Below are 21,638 nucleotides of genomic sequence, written 5' to 3'. Positions count from 1 at the left end.
TTTTAAGGATGGTTTTATATTTTAATCTGTATGGTATGCTGTTTTGTGAACTTAGTGGATTTTTTGTTTATCTGCTCTACTCAGCAGTGACCAGTAGTCATAAGTGTTGAAATGTCACATTCCACATTTTAGGAAGGAATGTGACATTTTATGAAGAACTTTGGCTTTATCAAGCCTGTGGCTCAGCAAAGAGAATTATTTGACATAGATGGAAAGAAATACTTACTCCTTGTGTTGAGGAATGAATTCAAGATATGTGTCCTTTATCCTTTTTAAAAATGTCTTTGTATTCTAAAAAAGAGAAGATGGAGCAATATGTTTCTATATGGTCAAGATTCAATAATAAGCTTAAAATAGAACTAATTTTATATTGTTTGGATCTTATTTTTTCCTTTTTCCTTAAGTTCTCTTTATTTTTCCCCTATAATCACATTAATACATGTAGTTTCTTACTATATTATCATTAACACTTTATTCTTGTTTGTTATATTTCACTAATACAATTACTTAAAAATCAACAAGCTGTTGAAATGCATAGTATAGTCTTCCCGACATGATACATTGAACTATAATCTCCATGATATGCCCCAGCATAACAGTTGATTAGGAATTATGGGATCTGTAGTCCAACACCCCTGGAAAGTGCCAAGTTGGGGAAGGTTGGATTATGCCAAAGTTGTTACAGGCAGAGGAAATTAAGATGGTAGCTGGCTGGCATTTTGTCTAGTATTTCAATGTGCAGGGCAGGCAGGCAGGCAGGCAGGAGGTTTATACAAAGCAATGGCCCAGCATTTGTTTGAAGATATGAGGTGACCAGCCCCAATATATCTTGGACTTATTGCACAGAAGCTTTGATTGCCCCAAGCAGAGGTGATGGTGGTCCCCCCTGCTCAGGGAAAATCAGAATGTTGCAATGGAAACAATCACTACGATCTCTCTAGTAATTTTATTTTCATGTTATCCTAAATCAAAGCTAGACTAGGATAATGCTGAAGAATATAATCCTGGAAAGTTATGTCTTTATTACATTTGCATCCCACCACAATCAATACAACTCAGACTTAACTGGGAATCTCTTGTCACAGAATATAAATGGACCGCACTCAAATATACTCAATGGGAAGAACCAGACTTGGCATATGATGGGCACCTGTTGGTGATTCATTAAAGCAGCCAAATCTGCTTTCAGAATGCTTTGCTGGTCCTGGAAATGTACACAGTTGCTTTAATGAGCCACTGAGAGGTTCAACATTCATAGTTCAAAGCCACTTTTATAATTAAATCCAAAACTTTGTTCAGCCCCACTGTGCTTTCACGGACATCTGGCATCAAAACAGTAGAGAACCCTGGTGCCAATTTTCAGCAATTATATCACCAAAGATTGACACTCACTCAGAGGGTGCTCTAGTGGTCTAGGCATCACACTCAAAGCCTAAAAGATTTTTGGTGCAGTCTCCAACAATTTCTTCAGTTACAGGTTTTCCAGAATATTAATCTTAAAATAGGTGATTTCTAAGACTAGATAAGACGGAAGGCTATGGACAGAGTGCAACTTAACTTAATAGGGAAAAATATGAACGAAGGATAAGAAAACTGAGGATTCTGGACATCTTAGCTTCTGCTCTGACCATACCCATTTTCTCATTACCCAACACATTTTCCATGACACATATGTTGTTTCATCACCAACAGCCGATGCCAAAAAGGCTGTGCACCGGCAATCTAAGGCAAATATCTGTGGGTTTTAATATTTAACTTACTTGAGTTTTTTTGAATATATTCTTCTCCAAAAGTTTTCTTTTTCCTTTACTGTTTTTTTTTGTTCACTGTATTTTATACCTATTACCAGAAACAATCTTCTAAGATTTTATTTGTAGTTTCACTATCAGAAGTGTCTTATCTGTGCTTTAAATAGATAAAAGTCCTAAAATGCTCTTCTAGAAGATTATGTGCAGTGAGATCTTCTGTATATCTACACTAGAAGGTGCAATCATTGTGTGGTTCTTTCTCCTGAGCAAGTGTTCAGAGGGTTATAGTCCTAAAGATTTCCTCTGACCTGTTGAGTGGTAGGTAGAAACTTTACCACAAGCTTCCAAGGCAATCCTAATAAATCCTTTTTTTTTTACTCCTAATAAAGCTTTTTAAAAATTACATGCTTGAAAGCCTTCGATCACAATTCAGGGACATTTAAGGACAGCTCATAACTAATCTCTTTCCTTTTAGCAGGGAAGTGAGAATGTCACTTACTGTGGTTGGTCTTGCGCATATGTCATCCAAACACTCTGCCAACAGATATACCCCTTTCTTTTTCCCCAGGTGCTTTTCCTTGCAATTCAGCGTAAAGAATGCCCACAGCTGAAAAACAGGAGAGTGGGAAATTGCAGTGGCTACTTAAGCCCAGAGGTTATAAAAAAGGTAATAATTAAACCAGAATGCTTGCAAGAAACATTAAGGGTCCGATTAATTCATGTTGTACGGTGTGTGTGTGTGGTGGATTAACAGACTGCCAGGAAAGAAGACAAAGGAGATGTACAAATGAAACCAAAGAATGTGGTCCTGTGGCACACATGAGTCAAGGCACCAGCAAATTGCAGGTTGCTATGACTGTATAAAACATCAAAGCCTTGCTGGCTCATTAATGAAAACAAACAAAAATGCAGTCTCTGTTTGGTAGAGAGAGAAGCCAGTATTTCATTGCTGCAACTCCAATTAAAGGCAGGCGGCATTTTTTTCAACATCTGGAAAGTCCTCTTGGAGAGCTGTCACTGCCCATTTCAACTAATGCTTTGGAATCAGTCTGATGCTATTCCACAAATCTTACCACGGTTAACTAGTCAATTGTTTTTTTTTAAAAAAGGGGTGTGTGTTTTTTGCTAAGGGTCTTGTAGCAACTTAAATACTAAACTTTTGTAGTATTTTGTAGACTGAGATCTCCTTCGTTAGATGCATGAAGTGTTCTCCAAACCTGGGTGTGGAGACCTGCATGCATATGTGTCTATTATTTAGTATCTCTGAGTGTATATGTACACACACACACATATACACCCAGAGCTTAGTTCACAGATTTTAAACCAGTTTGTTTTAACTATGGTCTGTTGAGCATGCAACAGTACCTGAGCCCACACATAAATCATGGTTTGCAACTGACAGTGGCTGGTTCACTTCACTTTTTTATTAAACAAAAAACTAAAACAAAATAAACCCAACTATGACTCCTTGCCCGGAGTGAACTCACTTTCTGTTGCTCAATCTTGCACACAAATGTAGACAGGCCTTCCCAGAAATTATACATATAGGATACTTGATTGTCAGGAGAAATGCTGAGATTGTAAATTAGAAGAAAATGAAGTGCAAAACTACAGACTAGGGTAATAATATAAAATTGTTGCAGCCATCATTCATGAGAATACAGGTGCTTTTCTAAGGTTCATGTCTAACCATAATAGTGTTTGCCACATTTAACTAAAGGGTATTCAATCTTGACAAATTTTGATATCCAATCTTCTTGTTGTTCAGTTGTAACAAATGCTTTTATGATATCCTTTGTGCTGACAACAAAGATACAAAGGGGGTTTTTATTTTTATTTTTGATGCTTAATTTTCAGGGGGTTTCCAACAGTTAAAGGAATACCCTGGAAATATTACACAACCATCAGAAATGCTAGACCTGAAGATTTGCTACCAGAACTACTACTGAAATGGATAGAAGTATACAGTCTTTTATTGCTTTTAATCTACAACAGAAGAGAAAAAGAGCAATATCCAAGTATAATAAAAATGATATGAAAAAGCAATATGGAATAAACCCAAAAATAACTAACCTGTAGCAGAATAAAACAATAAAGCTAATACATACTAAAACAAATAAGCAACAGCACGTAAGACATTAACAACAAATTAAACCTTGATCCCACAGAACTACACTGATTGTAAAATGTCACTTCATATATAGACAATATAAAAATGTCTTCCATGCAGGAAGGTAAATGAGTCTTTCCACCAAACTAAAGCCATCTTCTTAAATATGCCAGACATAATACATCCAGGTTCTTCACATTTTGGTAAGTTCCACATTTTAAGAATATGATTCATCTTCCCTTTCATATATTTGATTCTTATTTCTTTTCCAAGCATTTGATTTACCACCCTATGGATATTAAGCCACTACAGTACCAACTAGGGTAGGCCCAGACATGAGCCAAGTTCCTTTCCAACAGTGCTGATGGTGCAAATTGGGGTTAAACACAATCCTGGAAAGTAACAAGGTGAAAGACTAGCAGAACTTGAAATTTTATTGGAAACATGCTGACTACCAAGAACTTGCTAGAGAGAGGACGGCTGGATACCCCAAGTTCTCCAGTGAGGCAGATGTAGACCAGCATGCAATGGAACCAAGTTGACATACATCCAGCTTTTTCCAACCTGGGTCTTCAAGACTGAGAAGGACGACACCCAACCTTCTGAGTGAGGAAGATGAGGGCTGTTATCCAACACATTTGAAGGGCTGACAAGTTGGAGAAGGATGCTGAAGCTGTGTCCCGTTTTTCTCTGTGCTAAGAAAATAACTGCTGAACAAGTAGACTTGTGTTGTTAAAAGTAATACTGAATCCCTTCCAACAGATCTTAAAATGGGACAAGATACAGTATCTTCCTCTTCTTTGGACTTGCAATTGCTAAACAGAAGAAGTCCAGCATCTTTATCAATGTTGGCTTATTCAGGCCCTTCCTGAACATCAACTTACAGTAAGTTTGAGTATCTGCCACATTGTACCCTGCAAGAGAGACACACAGAAAGAAAAGTAGTGTATAGAGTTACATTCTGAATATCTTTACTTGTCTTTCTTTTTTCACAGCCCTGAATTCACCTTTGGCTGGTGATATTTTTGCAAGGCATTTAAACATAGCACAATAATGTCATTGATCTTATTTATAGTCAACTGTTTTCCAATGAGTATGGGTATAATGGTTGCCTATTCTAAAACACCATCAGACTCATGAGTAGGAATTCAAAGATATCTGATTTATTAAAGAATAGCATGCAGGATCACAGAGAAAGCTGAGAATGATGAAAGCGCACCAAATTTAAACTAAAAACCCTCGGTGCAAATGAAATCCCTCCCCCCGTAGAATCTTCTCAAGTCCACAATCCCAGGTGCTCCTAATGGCTTCTAATGGTCTGCAGGAAAAGTCCTTGAGCAGAGAAGATAATCCAAACACATTCCATTGCACTGATTTCACATACAGAGCTTGGTACAAGGTTTCACAGCAGCTCCCTCCCAAACAGAAACGTGCGTCAGCGCCATGGCATGTGAAACATTATGATGTATAAACTACATTGAATCAGTGAACATGACAACGGGTTTTCCAAGAATGAATTACTGGTTAATTTCTATATATGTTTGCTATATTATTATTTATTTCATTTCTATATTGCCTTTTGTCCCACAAGAAATTCATTGAGAACCTTTATTAACTTATAAGCACTTTAGGCCTTCAGGTTAATGAGAAGAAAGTTCAAAATTCCGAGATAGGCATACCCTGTGTGATATTTCTTTCTAACTCTATTGGCCATAATGATAATTGGAGCCATTATCTGACTGGTAAGTCAATGTGCAACTTAGGTACAAAGGAGGTGCCAGTTCCACCTAGATGCCATTGAATCAATCTGGTGTCTTGCTAACTACTCCAGCTAAAATCCACAGGACAACCTAGGAATTATGATGCATCAGCACAATCATGGAATCACAGATCATTCTGTGGTACAAGGTAGAAGCCCATCCAAAAGAATGTTAATACCCCTTTGATGGATCAATAGGCCATTTACAAACAGGCTTCCACCTCATCTCGATTGAACTCCAGTCACATTCTCTTAAATGAGAACCAGGAAGATAAAAGTGGTATTCTAGGAGCTCTTTCACATTATCACTTCCTAAGATCAGGCAGGCAAGGCTAAGAAGGGATCAATGTGTCCTGTCATGGTTAGATGCACCTAGGCTTTTAAGAAGTGGACTTTGAGGTGGAACTTGACAGATATCAGCTTGTTCTGAGGTAGACTGTCAGGTGTGAGAGCAAGCAAAGGAGCAGTGGGGAGCACCTTGGATTTTCATTAACCCAAATCCACACGTTCAGGTATGAACATGCAATAGTAATGCTGAGGTACTGGATTCAAAATATGGATACACAATTAGATCTGGCATCTCTTCCCAAGGGTCTATTCCTGATCAGCTGGTTCAGACCTGCTAGATACCCAAGTCAAATTATAATCCTTAAGGGCTTGACTTGATACAGCCATAGAAGGGAGATAAAAACCTTCACCTTTGGGCTGAAGTTTTGCCCATGTGGCAAAGGGACTATTGAAACAAACACGTTATTGTAATGCCCATTATATACTGGCACACAGTCAGAGCTGATAACTCCAAATGCAAGCAAATGTCTTGGTCATGCTGATCAATTTTACTTACCACTTTTATTTTCAGTTACCCATGGCTCTCTTACTCTCACTGTATCTAAATGCTGCTAGGCCGTATGTAAAACTGATTGATATGCCCAGTTAATTGCACAGTTCATTCTTTTTTATATGTAACTTGCTTTATATTATTGAGTTTTATTTTGTACTGGTTTTTAAGGTCTTGAGGCAATAAAGATACTTGACTTGAAGTGGGGAGGGGGCCATTATGTAAGAGAGGAGAGGACTTTTTTTTTTTTTAGCAGCAGTGATGGGCAACCATTAGTGCTGTGGAATAGAAAATAGGAGGAGGAAGCTAGGACACATTATGGACCAAATAATGTTTACTGAATCAAAAAATGTTGTAAACTGGAGTGTGTGTTATCAGATGTAAAAAAATTTAGCCTTAGTACATACAGGTAGGTAGGTTAAAAGACGATAGACTGAAAGAGATAAGGCTGGTCCCACTAGTATGCAGTAGCCTCTCTATGGATGATGGGAGTCATAGTCCAACATATCTGGCAGGCCCTCATTGAGCATGCCATTGACAAAGCTTTCTTGCATGGCAAATGTGTACTGAACTTGTCAATGTTGCCCTAGATCAGTATTCCCCAGCCAGCAACACAAAGCAAAGCTGGCTGGAGAATTCCAGGAGTTGAAGTCCACACATCTTAAAGTTGCCAAGAATGAGAAACATTCTTGTTTTTTGTATCTCTTTGACTTGGCTGTTTGATCTCATTCTCTCTCTATCATCTCACTATACAGTATATGATAGCCATCTATAGAGCTCTTGGTAAATTATGAATCTGATTGATTAATTAATTGTTGCTTTGGCGAGATGGGTGGTGAAAAAATGTGAGAAATAAATAGATGATAGATAGATAGATAGATAGATAGATAGATAGATAGATAGATAGATAAAGTCCCACTGGATTAGCATTTCAGTTCTGACCTTGACTAACAGCCTAATGTGCTTCAATCTACCTTACTGGGGAAAAAAACAAAGCAAGTGATGGAGGGTTTTTTTTCTTTTAAACTAACTCCAACATAAACTGGTGAATGCTAATGAGGGAGAAGAGAATCTCACATGTGTATGTCTAACTGTCAAGCGTTACCTTCTGAAGTTCACTGTTGGATTTTGGATGGGGTTGTAATTAAGCATTCTTGCTGTCATTATGCAAATTCAGCCTTTTAATGCACAGAGCATTTTTAATTATGCATCAGAGGAAAAGGAACCCTGCTGTTCTCTCCCATTTGAGACCCCAGCCTTGCTAATTGCTACCATTTCCCGCTCATTTGTCACTGGGTTTTCAAAAGAAAGCAAAAAGATGTAATTTAGCTTCTTTAGGCAAATGAGCAGAAATCCTTGGGTGGTTTTGCTTACAGTCGATCAGTGGAAGCAGTCTGTGGATGCCCTCTCATTTGAAACACACAAATCAAGAGTTGCAGACTCGCTTGGCATCTTCCAAGCACCAAACCTGCTTCTCAAATGGCATTCAACCTTTTTGCCTGTTTTTTTCCCCCCTTTTTCCTGGTTCTTTTCTCAAGAGAAGAGGTGGGGAAGTCTGAACTAGGTTTATGGCATTTAAATGTTCTTATCCTTGTCGTAAACCACCCAGAGTCCCCCCTTGGGGGGAAATGGGCGGCAGCAAAATAAAATAAAATAAATAAATAAATAGCATTTTCTGTACCTTTTAAAAACAGACCATGTTGCTTTGAAGGATTCATGATGCTCTATCCTAGCCTTCTGATGCATCAGATGGATAGAGAATATATTCAAGATCCTCCAAATTATAGGAGGCATTCTCTCTCTTTATAGGAACAAGGGAAATTCCTCTGGATAAAGCCCCATTCCCATAAATGGTGTTTTATTTAAATGCTGACCCAAGAATCAAAGTCGGTATAGATACCTTGTCTGTAGCATACAGGATGAATGAATATAATTATTAGCTGTTGGCTTGGGGTGGGGTGGGAGGGAAGCAGTTTTGTCCCCTGAATCTTCTGCTCATTAACAAGAGCAATCAATCTTATAACTATTCCTATCCTGTGCAAACATTTGCAAGCTCCATGTTTGCATTTGCATATGGAAACATAAGACTTCATAAGCATGCTTTAAATACACATATCCATTCAATCATGTCCGATTCTCAGAGACTGCCTGGACTAGTCCCTGCAGTTTTCCTGGCAAGGTTTTTCTGAAGTGGTTTGCCATTGCCTCCTTCCTGGGGCTGAGAGAGAGTGACCTGCCCAAGGTCTCCCAGCTGGCTTTGTGCCTAAGGCAGGGCTAGAACTCACAGTCTCCCGGTTTCTAGCCTGATGCCTTAACCGCTACACCAAACTGGCTCTCTTTTCTCTTTACAGGAATGTTAATTGCAAACCTTGAAATTTATTTACCCCCTCAAACTTCTGCCAAAGTTTTGTGCTAGTTGTGAGCTTCTAATTGCGGTATGAAATTGACATATGCAGAAAGCAATCCCATTATACAGTGGGGCAGAGGGGGGAGTGAGGGGGGAATCCCCCTCTAATTGCGTCAGTATATAATTCTTTCCTAAAGCAACCTTCTGAGTTTCTAAACTGCAAACTAAACGTTAAATGAAGGAACTACACGGCTCTCAGAATTCCTCCCTTGTCAGTTCTTATCTGAAATTGGTTTAGGTTTAATTGACTTGTCGTCAATGTTTCTCTAACAGGAGAGCACGCAAGGAAATCTTCGCAGTTAGTGTTTTGTTTCGATGACACCACCCACCTCTACGGCATGTTACAGAGCTCCAGAAAGAATGCAGCCAGGTTTAGCTGGAAGAAGCTTATCATCTAAGGACTCAGCCAGAGGAACCAGTGGGGCTGTAATTTAAAAACTGTTATTTGTTTGCAAACTTACTTGGTTGAAAGTTCAAGAAATCAAAACTGTGGGTTACATGAGAATATCATGTGGTCAGAGACCCCAGGGGTGGACACAACTCCCAGACCTGTTCCTTTGTGCTTGGCCTCCCATTCTACCCACAGGTGAGCCATTTTAGCTGTGCCACTTGTGCAAGCTGATGACTTTAATACAATTCATTAGAAAAAGGTGCTGCCAGACTCTTCCTCAGTCCATCAGGATCACAGGTTAGGGCTACTTTGAAGAGGGAGACACACAAAAAAGAAAGGGGGTGGGGGGAATCCTGAAAAAGATTTGGCATTGTTTTAGAAAGATGTTCCCCAATTCTCTCCATCCAGGAAGACAAAGCAACTTTCAGAACCCAGCCCTGCCCATATGTTCTGTGGCCACATCTTTGTTTCATTTCAGCCTCCCTTTCTCAAAATGCCACCCCAGCCACCACATTGTTGCCCCCCACCCTTGCATGAGGTGGCTTCAAAGATGCTTGGCAAGGATCCTCCATGTTAATCAGCGATGGCTTAGTGTGTTGTGTAAATCTGGCTATTTGTGGCTTAGTTGACACACTATTGCTCAACGAACAATGGCCTAGCACAATGCACTAACTCAGCATTTCTCAACCTTGGCAGCTTGAAGATGGCTGCAGAATTCTGGGAGTTGAAGTCCACACATCTTCAAGCTGTCGAGGCTGAGAAACACTGCTGTAATCTAACCAGAGAGAGAACTCTCCTGCCTGATTAATCTGGAGTGCATTTTTTACTTGATTAAATATACTTTAAATAATTAATCTAAGCAATTTTATTTTGCTGCCGCCCATTTCCCTCCAAGGGGGGACTCTGGGTGGTTTACAACAAGGATAAAAACATTTAAATGCCATAAATAAATATAAATACAAATATAATATTGAAGATAAATACAATATAAAATCCAGATGATGCTAGTTGGAATATCACTCATGTGGCTCTAAAAGGTCATTTTTGGGCACTAACCATCTCCAGGGGTGATTACTCCCCCTCCTGCCCCAAGGCTCAGTTTTACTTTGTCTCTTTGCTTATTGTTGGTATATTGTTTTCTGCTACTTCCTTAAGTATCGGCAGAGTGAAAAGGTCGAATTTAATTGTCCTCCGTTTAGGTGTTAATAGCTACATTGCCTGGGGGAGGAACCTTGCCTGGACTTGTTTTAGTTTCCGTTTCCTTTTCCTTGCAGCACAGTCTTTCCCACTCTCAGCTCTGAGCGTGTGTGCATGCACAAGCTTGAAAATGTTTTTGTGCTTTCTGTAAATAAATTTATTTTTACAGAAATGCCTGGTGTGTGATTTTTCTGATCTCTTGGGCCGAATGCTTTCCAGCACTCTGCCGAGACTTATATCACAAGCTGCCCCTGTTCCATGTACAACTAATGCCACAGGAGCTGCCTTTGTGAGATGTGATCCTTGTCTTGTTGTGAGGGAGAGCCCTTCCTTAGAGGTCGAATTTCTGCTCCCTTCAGTGAACAAGACTAAGTAAAAGTGATGGAAAAGGTCTCTGCCCAAAAGTGAGATCCAGCCTAAGAAGAGATAGCACAAGGTGCCCAACTTATTTCAGGCTGAGGGCTGGACTTAAGCATTGAGTGGAATTCCGGGCCGTTGTTTCAAAACTGACCTTGGGCCACCCAAAGAGGCTGGGCCAGGCCAAAAAATTAAATTAATTTACTATGTTCATAATTTATCTCCTTTGTTACACTAAGCATTATGGTTTGGTAGCAGTGTTTGCTGGTTGCCTGGGGGATACCACCCAAGACTTTCCAGTGGGCTGTCCACAGGGTCTGGTCAAAAAGGTCAAGATGGCAGCCATGATGGTGCAAACCAAGCTCTGTTTTCTATGTGCACCAAACCTTTAAAAAGGGTAGAGCTTCCATCAGATTGTGGTGGCTGCCATCTTGACCTTTTTGACCAGACCCTGAGGACACCCCTGCTTTTAATGCTTGGAAGGGAACTAAGGCCTTCAATGGGGCACCCTGGTTTAAAATGAAGGTGCAAGTGCTGGCTAGATAAGGAAGATGCCTTCCACCTCCCTGGTTCAGATGAGCCACAAAACTCGCAAGGGGGCTTAAGAGAGATGGGGAAATTCCAGAGGAATCCAATGGATAAATAGCGTTCCTAGAGAACTCCCTCCATCCCAAAAGTTGGTTTTGTTTTCTTTTCCTAAAGAGCATCTAAAAAGTAACATAAAAGGAGGATGTTTTAGAACTAATGGACAAATTAAAAAGTAACAAGTCCCGGAGGCAGATAATAGCCACTGGAATGTGAAATTGCTCAGCTATTAACTGAAATACGTAACTTGTCTCACGAATCATCCATCTTTCCAATGGCCTGGAAGATGGCCAAGTTAACACCAATCTTTGAAAAAAGGATCCTGGGAATTATAGACCTGTTGACCCGACTCTTTATAATACTCACATCAAGTTAAAATCCAGGCTAGAACTGGCGAACGCCTATCATGCATAATCTTCCTGAGACTGGGTGGCTTCTGAAAAGGAATGTTGCCTTGATAAATGTTTAGAACTTTTTAGAGCTCTTAAATTTGTAGCTGGTGGACAATTTTATCTGCATTCAAAGGTGTGTGTGTGTGTTTTCGTCAAGCACCTCTCTGAAGGTTCCTGAGAAACTTTATGAGATCCAAGGAGAGTCCTATAGATCATTAACTAGGAAAACATTAGAAAACAGAGGGGAAAAAAAAGAAAATGCATTTACTGTGGAGATAAGCAGAGTTCTTCCACTCTTTAGTCTGAACCTGTAATTTCTCAGCATCAAAGATCTGCCAAGAATACTGGCATCTGAGGCATCTGAGTGGCATTCAGATGGCATTCAGTAGACCCTCAATTTAAAATTATCTAATTTTAATAAAATAAAATAAAACACAGTTAATGTGATTAACATAACATGATTATTCCTCACATATTTAATGCATTTTGCCTTCTATAACTTTAAACCTTAACATCCAGTGGCAACTTTTGATCTGAAGCTTTGAGGGAAATTATCTGGCCCTTTGGCCTCAGGATGAACGTCCCTATTTACAGAACTTCTATCTCATTTTCCTCTTGTAACAGTCTCCCATTATATAAAGGCCTCTGTTATATAAAACAACCAAAGTTATCGTTTGCTAATTAGAACTGAGCCTGGTAGGAAAACAACAGAAACAGGTAAAATCGTATTAAAAATGACTGAACAACAAACAAATAAATATGTGCCGTATTTCCTTGCTATTCTTTATTCTTGTTACTGCCTTGGTGCGATTGCCTCCTAATTTTAAAACCTTTGCTGAAAATCACCTTATGCCAGGAATTATGTTGATTCTTCACCTAGTTATTATAGCTCATTGTAAGTAAGCCAAAGTACTTTTTCTCCCTTTTCCTCTTTATAAACGTCATTCCATTTTCCCATTGATGTTTCTATATTCTCAATAAACTGGGCAATTTACATAAGGAGTTCTTTGGAACGTTGCTAGAAATAGAGTTGTCAACTATTTTGTTGTAGTATCGTAGATTGTAATGGTTGCCCAGTCCAAATACTCAGACTCACAAGAAGCGGCTAAATGGAATCTGATTTATTAGGAAACTTGTGACAAGTACAGAGAAAGCTGAGAATGACAGAAAGCGCGCCAAATACAAACTAAAAACCCTCGCTGCAAACGTAACCCCGCCTCCCTACCAGCAGAGTCCCCACCACCCAACCCAGGTGCTGTTAACCGTCATCCCTTCTAGCCTGGGAAAGCAACCTTGAACACATGAGATAACCCAAATACATTCTGAGCTTGCAGCCAAGAGATAAGCATTCTATTTGCAAGAACTGTCCTCCCTTCAAAGATGAAACACGCATCAGCTTAATGACATGCGAAATGTTACGATGTACCAAGCACATTGAAACGGCGAACATGACATAGATGGACTTAATGTTGCCTATTCAAGTCTGCTCTCAGCTAAGCATCTGTTTATTTTTTCTCGACAAGACTACTGACATCTTTCCAGTCTTTGATGATGTAGTCCATAGGACAACATCCTGGTAACTTTAACAGTCTATAGCCATTATTTTGGTTCTATCCTTTACCTTTTATCCTAGAAGATGCAAATCCATCTGTAATTCAACATTTTACCTCTTCTGTCAGGAAGAAGCATCACAGTCTAATATGGAGAACTCCTTCCAATTTTGGAAGGCAGGATCTAGTGCAGCTCATTAGCTTGGATAGGAACTGACCAAGTTTTGGAATCATCTTTAAAAAAAAAAAAAAGGCTTTCAAAAAAAGTACTTTAATGAAATGTGAACTGTATTTCAGGAAGTCAAATAATGACTTCTGAAAATAAAACCAGAAGAGAGGATATTAGGCAAAAGCAATCCAAAGATTTAAAGTACAGATTTAAAATCCACTGGTTTCCTATATGATCTGACTCATGGTAACTGCAGGTAAATTTATTAGAGAAGAAGACTGGGTTGAAATGGGATTTCTACAATATAACATCTTCTGCCACAATGGAATTCCTGTTTCTGAAGGTTTTTTCTACATCAAAAGATAAAATTTCCCTTTTGGAATCTTGGACAAAGCGGTGGGCTGAATTTCTCACAGCTGACTTAATGTGGAGCCTGCTCCTTATTTATTTTTATTAAACACACACACACACACACATAATTAATAATAAGCTTGAATCAATCATAACTGCAGGATGAAAGCTTACACTTATTTTAATTATAAATATATTAGAGGATTGAAATATGAAAAATAGAATAAAAGCAATCCATAAAATCGACTAATATTAGGATGAGTTAACAGTAGGGGAAGGCCAAAACAACACACACTGTGTGTGTGTGTGTGTGTGTGTGTAAAATGCCTAAAATATATCAGTATTAAGATTTGATAAACTAATTCCTTGCAATGTGTTGTATATGCAGAAATAATAATCTAATATTAATTGTGGCAGGCTATAAATAGTGTAAATAAAACACTCCAGTGCTCTATTTTTGGAGGATGAGAATAACATAGGAAGTGCTGCCCCTGTGCATATATCCAATTAAGTCTGCTGCCAATACAGCCTTAATAGAAAATTGATTTTTTTAGAAGGCTCAAGTGAAGAAAAAAGGGAAAAGGCCATTTCCTTTCATAAGCTGCAGGAGATCTCCCAGTTGAAAAACCCCTTCTAATAATTAATTCTGTTTATTTAATTATCTCCTCTTTTATATATAGAGCTGCAGTGAAGACTCTAACAGTGATTCTCCACAATTTCTCTTTAATCTCAGACAGTGTCCGTGATTCTTGGAGGTTTGCCCTTTCAAAGTCCAATTAACCACGAATAAATCTGCAGCGGCCATCACACAGCACTACTGCATCTTTGTCAGCATTTCATAGGACTGTATTGATTTTGAGCCAATGGAAGGACCAGCATGCTCACCAGGCTCTTTTTCATGCCCTAAATATTCAGTGTTCCCTCTAGAGAATTGCTCTAACAAAAAATAGCACGTGGGCTCCCTGCTCTTTAAAATAAGAATTTTATTATTATAAAAAGCATGAAAAATACATAATTGGGAAACAAACCAAGCTGTAGATAGTACACAACTGTCAGCATTTATAAAAGTGGATATTTATCCAACTATTCACTAGGATACCAATAAATTAAAAGCAGAGAGGGAGAAAAAGGGGGGGGGGAGAGGAGGGTAGTAGACAGCAGGTAGAGTGCAAAATCTCCTTCAAACTACTTTTGCCTTTGGATTGCCATGATAGAAACGTATTTATTGCTATGGCTTGAAACACAAAATTCACAGGGGTAGTATGCTTTGATGTGGACCAAGCTCCAGTGTGTTGCAAATAGCTATTCAAAATTGCCCATGCCAATTAAGAATTGGTGCCTAAAGGAACATACTACACTGGGTTTGTGCACATACACTAACAATAGTTACATCTGTGAAGTTCTAAACAAGAGTTCAGCATATTCCAAGATGCTCAAAAGAATGGCTCGGCCACAAATCCAAAGAAATAAGCTAAAAACCATGGGAAAACTGTCCTCACCCAATTTTCACAAGTTATTGCTTTTGCAAAGTCCGAATACAGCCAGCACCTTGGATAGTACTCTGTCTGAATGTTAAATCAAATGCTGTGAAACGGCTTTTGAAGTGACTGTCCTGCACTTGCTTGGGTTTGCAGAAATGTCAAATGCGATGCCTTCAAAGTCATGGCCATTACTGGGTGGGGAGTGAATGTAAAATCACCCTTTAGGCTATGTTTTATAAGAATCAGCTAAAACATGGTTGGACAACCTTTTCAGGTCCCAGGCATTCCATCCAACTTGGTACCGGATCATGCGGAAAAAGAGGGAGGGCTGCTGAATTCTAGGGGAGAAGGGAAGAAACAATACTGCCCATCTGCTCCCAGCAACCCTGCTGCAGGTTGGTTTCTGCTGCTATTACAAGGAGAGCACCACAATCTGTTCCCAGCTGACTAGAAGGAAAGATGGTGGAGCTCCAAAGGAATGCAGCTAGAGCAGTGTCTCTCAACCTTGGCAACTTTAAGACGTGTGGACATCAACTCCCAGAATTCCCCAGCCAGCATGGCTGGCTGGGGAATTCTGGGAGTTGATGTCCACACGTCTTAAAGTTGCCAAGGTTGAGAAACACTGAACTAGAGCATGGAGCATTGTAGCCAACCTTTCAAATCTCTACAGAAACCCTGATCTTTTTCATCATATTGGATAATGGTTGATTATTTGATAAACTTGAAGGGCAGAAATATGTTACAAAAGGATAGAAAGAAGGCAAACCTGGAATTACTAGTAGACATTTGGATGATTTACAAAAGACTGGGAATGAGTTATTGCTTTCAACAGTTTATCAATAATATCAATAATAAAAAACACTGAATGTTTAAAAAACAATTTACCTAAGTATTGTGCATTTGTAAAATATAAATATTGTCAACCTGTTTTGCACATTTACTAACCACTTTGATTGTCTTTTGTTAGGAGAATCCCTGAAATATAACAATTCTGATGGAAATCTAAATAGATCTGACCTAGCTATGTAATTGACACATTCAAAATATCAGTGGCTACTTTAATTGCCTCCAGAATCCACCCATGATATACAAAGAATTGTAAATATAGACTTTCAATTTCAAAATATCCTTCTTTCCTCCTAATTACTGTAGCTATATTGCTCTACAGTTACATGTTCTTCCTTTAGATTGCATATACTTTTCAATTCTTTATTTCTAAGCATACTTTATACAAAAAAGAAAAGTAAAAAGAAAATAATCAACTAAATCTTCATTGTCTCCAGCGGAAATGACGCATACCTTCACAATACAGGAAATTCTATTAAGCTCTTCAATAAAGGACCAGATATTACATACTCATTTCTTTTTGTCCATATCTTTATAAAAGCTCAGCTAAATCAAAACTCAGTTCAGCCATTTCAGCTCCCAATCTGCAGTTGCTTAATAAATAGTGCAAAGAGTTATGTAAGGGCAATTCGAATGAGTCCCCTTTTTCTTTGGTTTAAGTATCTAAATGGCTTATTGACAACATTGATGAATTTTATTTCATTTATACAAACACACAAACATGGATTGTAGGTTGCATCAATGAAATGTTACTTGGAGAAGGTGGACATTGTAGGAGGAAACCTTCGTTAGTCTACGATAGCCAAGAATCAGGGGAATCTGGTAGCACCTTTTTAGGCCAACACATTTTATTAAAAGGCAGCAGCTTTCCTGAGCTGCAGTTCATTTCATCAAATGCAGGTGGGGGCATTCCAGACGCCATGTTCTGAAAACTGGTAGAAATAAAATACGCAAATTTCAAATATCCCCCATAATTTGCATACTCTATTTTAATTAGTTTTTTCAGACTGTGGAAAGGAGTTAATCTCCTTTCCTGAGAAAGACAATCTAGAAAAGCTTCTTTCCAGATTGTAAGATACCTACAATTCCATCTGCGATACACAGAAGTATTGGTTGCTACCCATTCCAGAGGACAAAAACATCGAAAGTAACATTACAAAAATAATGGTCACATTGATTGTACCATCACTAACAATACCATTCAACTCTGGCTTCCATTAAATATCTATATTTAATGGGGCTTATTCTTGGAAGGTGTTCAGAGAATTGCAACTAGGTAAAATAGCCATCCAGAAGCACCAAGCGATGCAGAGTTGGTGCTGAAAGCAGAATCTGCCCTGTCTATTGATTAGAAGCCTTATTCAGATACCTTTTCCTTTTTGAAGTACTGCATCTATATTTTCTTCGTAATCATAAAGGCTGAAAACCTCCTTTTTAGAATGAAAGATGATTCTCTGGGCTTTGAAGGGTCTAGAGGTAATATTCCTTATCACACAATGAAAATCAGAGCCACGCAGACTTCTAAACCCAACTGGTAAATCATACTTTGCTTCTGACTAGGTTCCAGGTTGCCCTTTATGTTTGCTTCTCTCAATCCTATTTTGCCCTGGAGGAAGCAGAGAATCTGTTTCCTTAATATTTAGGTTCCTGTTGATTCGGAGTTTTAGGTGGCGAGGACAGCTCCACATCGCAGTAGCTAAAACCGTATTTACCCAGCAGGAGTTTCTGAGACATGTCAGTTAACTGTGATTCATGAACATTGACAGAACTCTGTGTATTCTTCTCCAGAGACTTATGCAAAAGTTCCTTCATCCTCTTGCTTTCTTTGGTGGTCGATTCCCAAATTATTTCAAGTTCACCTTCAATTTCTCTGAGAAGAAAGAAAAAGGAAAATGACAGGCTAGGTTTGCACACTCCCCTCCCTCCACGTTTAGGTAGTGCCTTGCAGGTGAAGGATCGATCAGTATAGTCAGAACAATTACACTAATTTTAGTATCTTGCCTGATGGTGAAGGAACACCACGTGCTCTGTAACAGGAATGACTGAAGGATCTCTAAATAAATGTTCAATAAACTGTACTCATATCTTTATCCTGTTATCTGTAGGATAACACAAAGAATTACCTTAACCTTCCTGTCTCTTCTTAATAACATCATGGATCAATGCATGAACAACAGTAAGGATTCTCTGTGCAGTTCAATTTTTTTTAAATGGCCAGTTTTGTAAGTGTAACTCTAAATCTGTTGAAGTTCCAGCTGTCTGAGATACACCCAGCTTCCAACCTGTGATGCCTATAGTGTGTATTGAATTATGGGAGTTGCAGCTCAACAAATCTGGAGACCATCAGTTGGGAGAAGGTGAGTTATACTGTCTTACGAACTCATGTATGCAAAGACAGTAGGAATCTTTACTGTGAAAATTCTCATTATAAATAGGATTGCACTGATTATCAAAATTCAGTGATGCAGTCAGTTCTTTTCTTGGAAATATAAGATAATCCCTGTTGGAGCAGGTTAAATATTCATCTCTGTCCTCCCATCAGACATGTTACGGATGAAGGCAGGGAAGAAGCATGGGAACTGATGGGAAAGGTACTTCAAATGTTGATAATTTCAGCTAGGCTTTCCCACACATTTTCCAGCTTTGTAATTTCCTTTTTGAGATAGATACTCCTTCTATACAGGGCTCTGAAATGATATAATATCGCTATTCATTGCTACATACCCAGATAGGTCAGAGAAAGAACACATGACTTTACTGCTGGTTTCTTAATTTCCATTTGTATCAAAAAAGGTTGCAAAATTCTGCTTTGTTGATAAAATCTAAAAAAAAGTTGTATTTTTGTATGTATTTTTTTCTCTCTTAAATTATTATCCTTTTTTTTCTCTTTGTTTGAATGTGGCTTTTATTTTTAAAGGTGATTTTGATCATAAATATAAACTGACTGGTTGATTTAGATGGACCCCAAATCAGAATTCCACAATATGATTTGGTGCTGGCCTCACCATATCATCTCCACAAAGTTTATTTATTTCTAATTTGGATGATAAGGACACCCAACACAAGATTGACTTTGGATAACAAACTGATACAGTATCTAAAAGAAAACAAAAAGTAGAACAGGGGATCACACATACTCTAACCAAAACAGACCCTGCGCACCAGAGGGGCATACTCTAGCCCAGTGTTTCTTAACCTCAGCAACTTTAAGATGTGTGGACTTTAACTCCCACAATTCCCCAGCCAGCCATGCTGGCTGGGGAATTGTGGGAGTTGAAGTCCACACATCTTAAAGTTACCAAGGTGGAGAAACACTGCTCCAGCCTATCCCAGAGCTTGGGGGAGAAGATCAGGTTTTCCAACCTTATTTACAGGCTTCCAGGATTGGGGCACTCTGGACCTCCAGGGGGATACTATTTGAAAAGGTGGGTGCTGTGACAGAGAAGCTGTGCTTCTTGGATCCCATCAGATGACCTTTAATACACAGGACATAAAGTATGCCCCCTCTGTCAGACCCACTGCGGACTGGGGGGGAAGGGGGTAGAAATGACGGGGAGAGGGTCACCCCCCCCTCTGATATCAGCTGTATTTTAGCCCTTTTCTGAATAGCATGGAATTGTCCCTTTTTCAGTTACTGCACTGCTTGTTAAGCTGTTACTTTGAATTGTTCCTCTTGTTACCAGAAGTTTTTTTCCATTTTACCACTTGACATTTACAGCTTTTAAAAACCCATTAAACACAAAGGAATCTGGGGTTATTTTTCAGCTGGAAATTGATGATAACCACAGCAATAGTTCACAGGGAGTTTATAAATTTTACAGCATTTCACACTTGGTACTGATTTTTTTTTTCCTCTGAAAGAAGTATAGTAGCAGGAGATGCTAGTGCTGCTGAAGGGAGATATAATTAAATAAGCTGTTAAAAATAGTGAGACGCCAGGTCAAAAAGCCGTGAAGAAAAACAGTCATATTAACTATGGACTTTTCTGGAGATCACAGTGTTTTAAAACTGAGAGTAATTCAACACACTGCAGTTTCTGCAAGGTCCTCTTTCTCCGGAACATGGCAGAGCTGTCCTTTCCAAAAAGAGAGAGAGGGAAGAACAAATGTAGAATGTGAACCACATCAGATTAGAAGCTTGTGGATGTGATGATAGGTTGCTAGTAAAACTGCAAATAGCATACTGAAAAAGACATGAGACCTCACAGAACAAAAAAGCTTCTTGTAGGTCAGTAGGCCTCCTCTGTCCACTAATGCTAAAATTATTTGCTTGAGTTTAAACATTTTCAGTAAGATAGGCTTAATATTTTTAATTAGGAACTGCATCAAACTCCCAATAACCCAAGAGGAAAAAAAGTATGAAATTTCAAACAGGAGTTCTGCTATTATGTACATTCTTTTAAAGAAGGCTGAAAAACTGCTGTAAATGGTTTAGTGCTCCCATACTGTTGCTTTCTTTTGGCTCCCACACTTCTTGATGTTCAATCAGACCTAATTAGGTAGATTACATTACTGCTACAGAGAACAGATCTGCAATGCTCTTCTGGTCTTGAAATCTGTCTCTGCACCAATAAATCTTTTAAGCAATCACGCCTGCAAAGTTCTCAAAACTCTGTTTGAGCCCTGTCCCAGGTTGTAAATGTTGCATTGTCTTGTCCTAATTCAACCTATTTCCATGTAGTGTTCAAAGATTGCAATATATGTGCTTTTCAGCATGGCACTGGTTTGTGAATTTTAACATAGTTGTAAAGGGCTGAAAATATGGTAAGAATAAATTATGTAAATTAAGCATATAACCTTTCCTGGGTGCAGAGATTAGATTTTCTTTTGGAACAGAAATCTAAGTAAGTTGCAATAATTTTAAATTCTGTTCACCCTCCTATTTAATTTAGCTTAGCTTACATATAATGCAAATACCTACTTTATAATTTGTAATCTGCATTTTTCCCCTAAGACAATTTGGTGTTTTAGGGCAAGATAGTTACTTGGCTGTAATATGGTACATAGGCTTATGTGTACAAGGACTTCTCCCTCTTGAAGGCAATTCAGTCCAAATTTTTGAGGGCTATCTTTGGGGTCCCTCATTATGACCCCAAAGCTGCATTTCACTTGGAGGCAGGATCTACTCCAGAAGAATGAAAGTTGGATAATCAAGATTGGCTTAAATTGACAAACTTCCCTCAGGGCCTAGCTCCCTTGAGCCTACTAGATATTTTCACTCAAGGTTGAAGACTTTGGAGACGAAACTATATCATTGTCATTTATTTCCATTAGCCTTGCAATCTTTGAGTTTCCCCAAAGCTAGCGAGCTTGTAAGACAGCAAGTAATAGTTATTGATTTACAGACAGACAAACGCCAAGACCTCCTTTTGCTTTAAGAATGGAAACGTAAGCAAAGCCTCACTAGGTATCTCCATAACCTTGCAAGAAATAGCGAGGCTTTCATCTCGGCTTGCGT

General features: G+C 38.8%; 2 protein-coding genes across 4 annotated transcripts in view; both read right to left on the bottom strand.

Moving 5' to 3' along the window:
- SLC7A9 (solute carrier family 7 member 9) overlaps nt 1-2,385 on the bottom strand; it is a 304,184-nt gene extending 301,799 nt beyond the window's left edge. For all 3 annotated transcript variants that reach the window (XR_010068626.1, XR_010068627.1, XM_063313178.1), the window contains exon 1: nt 2,248-2,385. The gene's annotated coding sequence lies outside the window, so the exon portion shown is untranslated. The remainder of the gene's footprint in view (nt 1-2,247) is intronic.
- A 13,525-nt stretch (nt 2,386-15,910) lies between these two features.
- The window catches only part of CEP89 (centrosomal protein 89), a 41,019-nt gene continuing 35,291 nt past the window's right edge, over nt 15,911-21,638 (bottom strand). The window contains exon 19 of the mRNA XM_063312704.1: nt 15,911-18,051. Within this exon, the coding sequence (XP_063168774.1) occupies nt 17,814-18,051 (238 nt within the window). The 3' untranslated portion in view covers nt 15,911-17,813. The remainder of the gene's footprint in view (nt 18,052-21,638) is intronic.

The sequence above is a fragment of the Candoia aspera genome, chromosome 11 (genome assembly GCF_035149785.1).
Source record: "Candoia aspera isolate rCanAsp1 chromosome 11, rCanAsp1.hap2, whole genome shotgun sequence".
NCBI classification, from domain to species: Eukaryota; Metazoa; Chordata; class Lepidosauria; order Squamata; family Boidae; genus Candoia; species Candoia aspera.
Note: the sequence above shows the minus strand (reverse complement) of the source record. Positions and strands in the feature narration are given on the sequence as shown.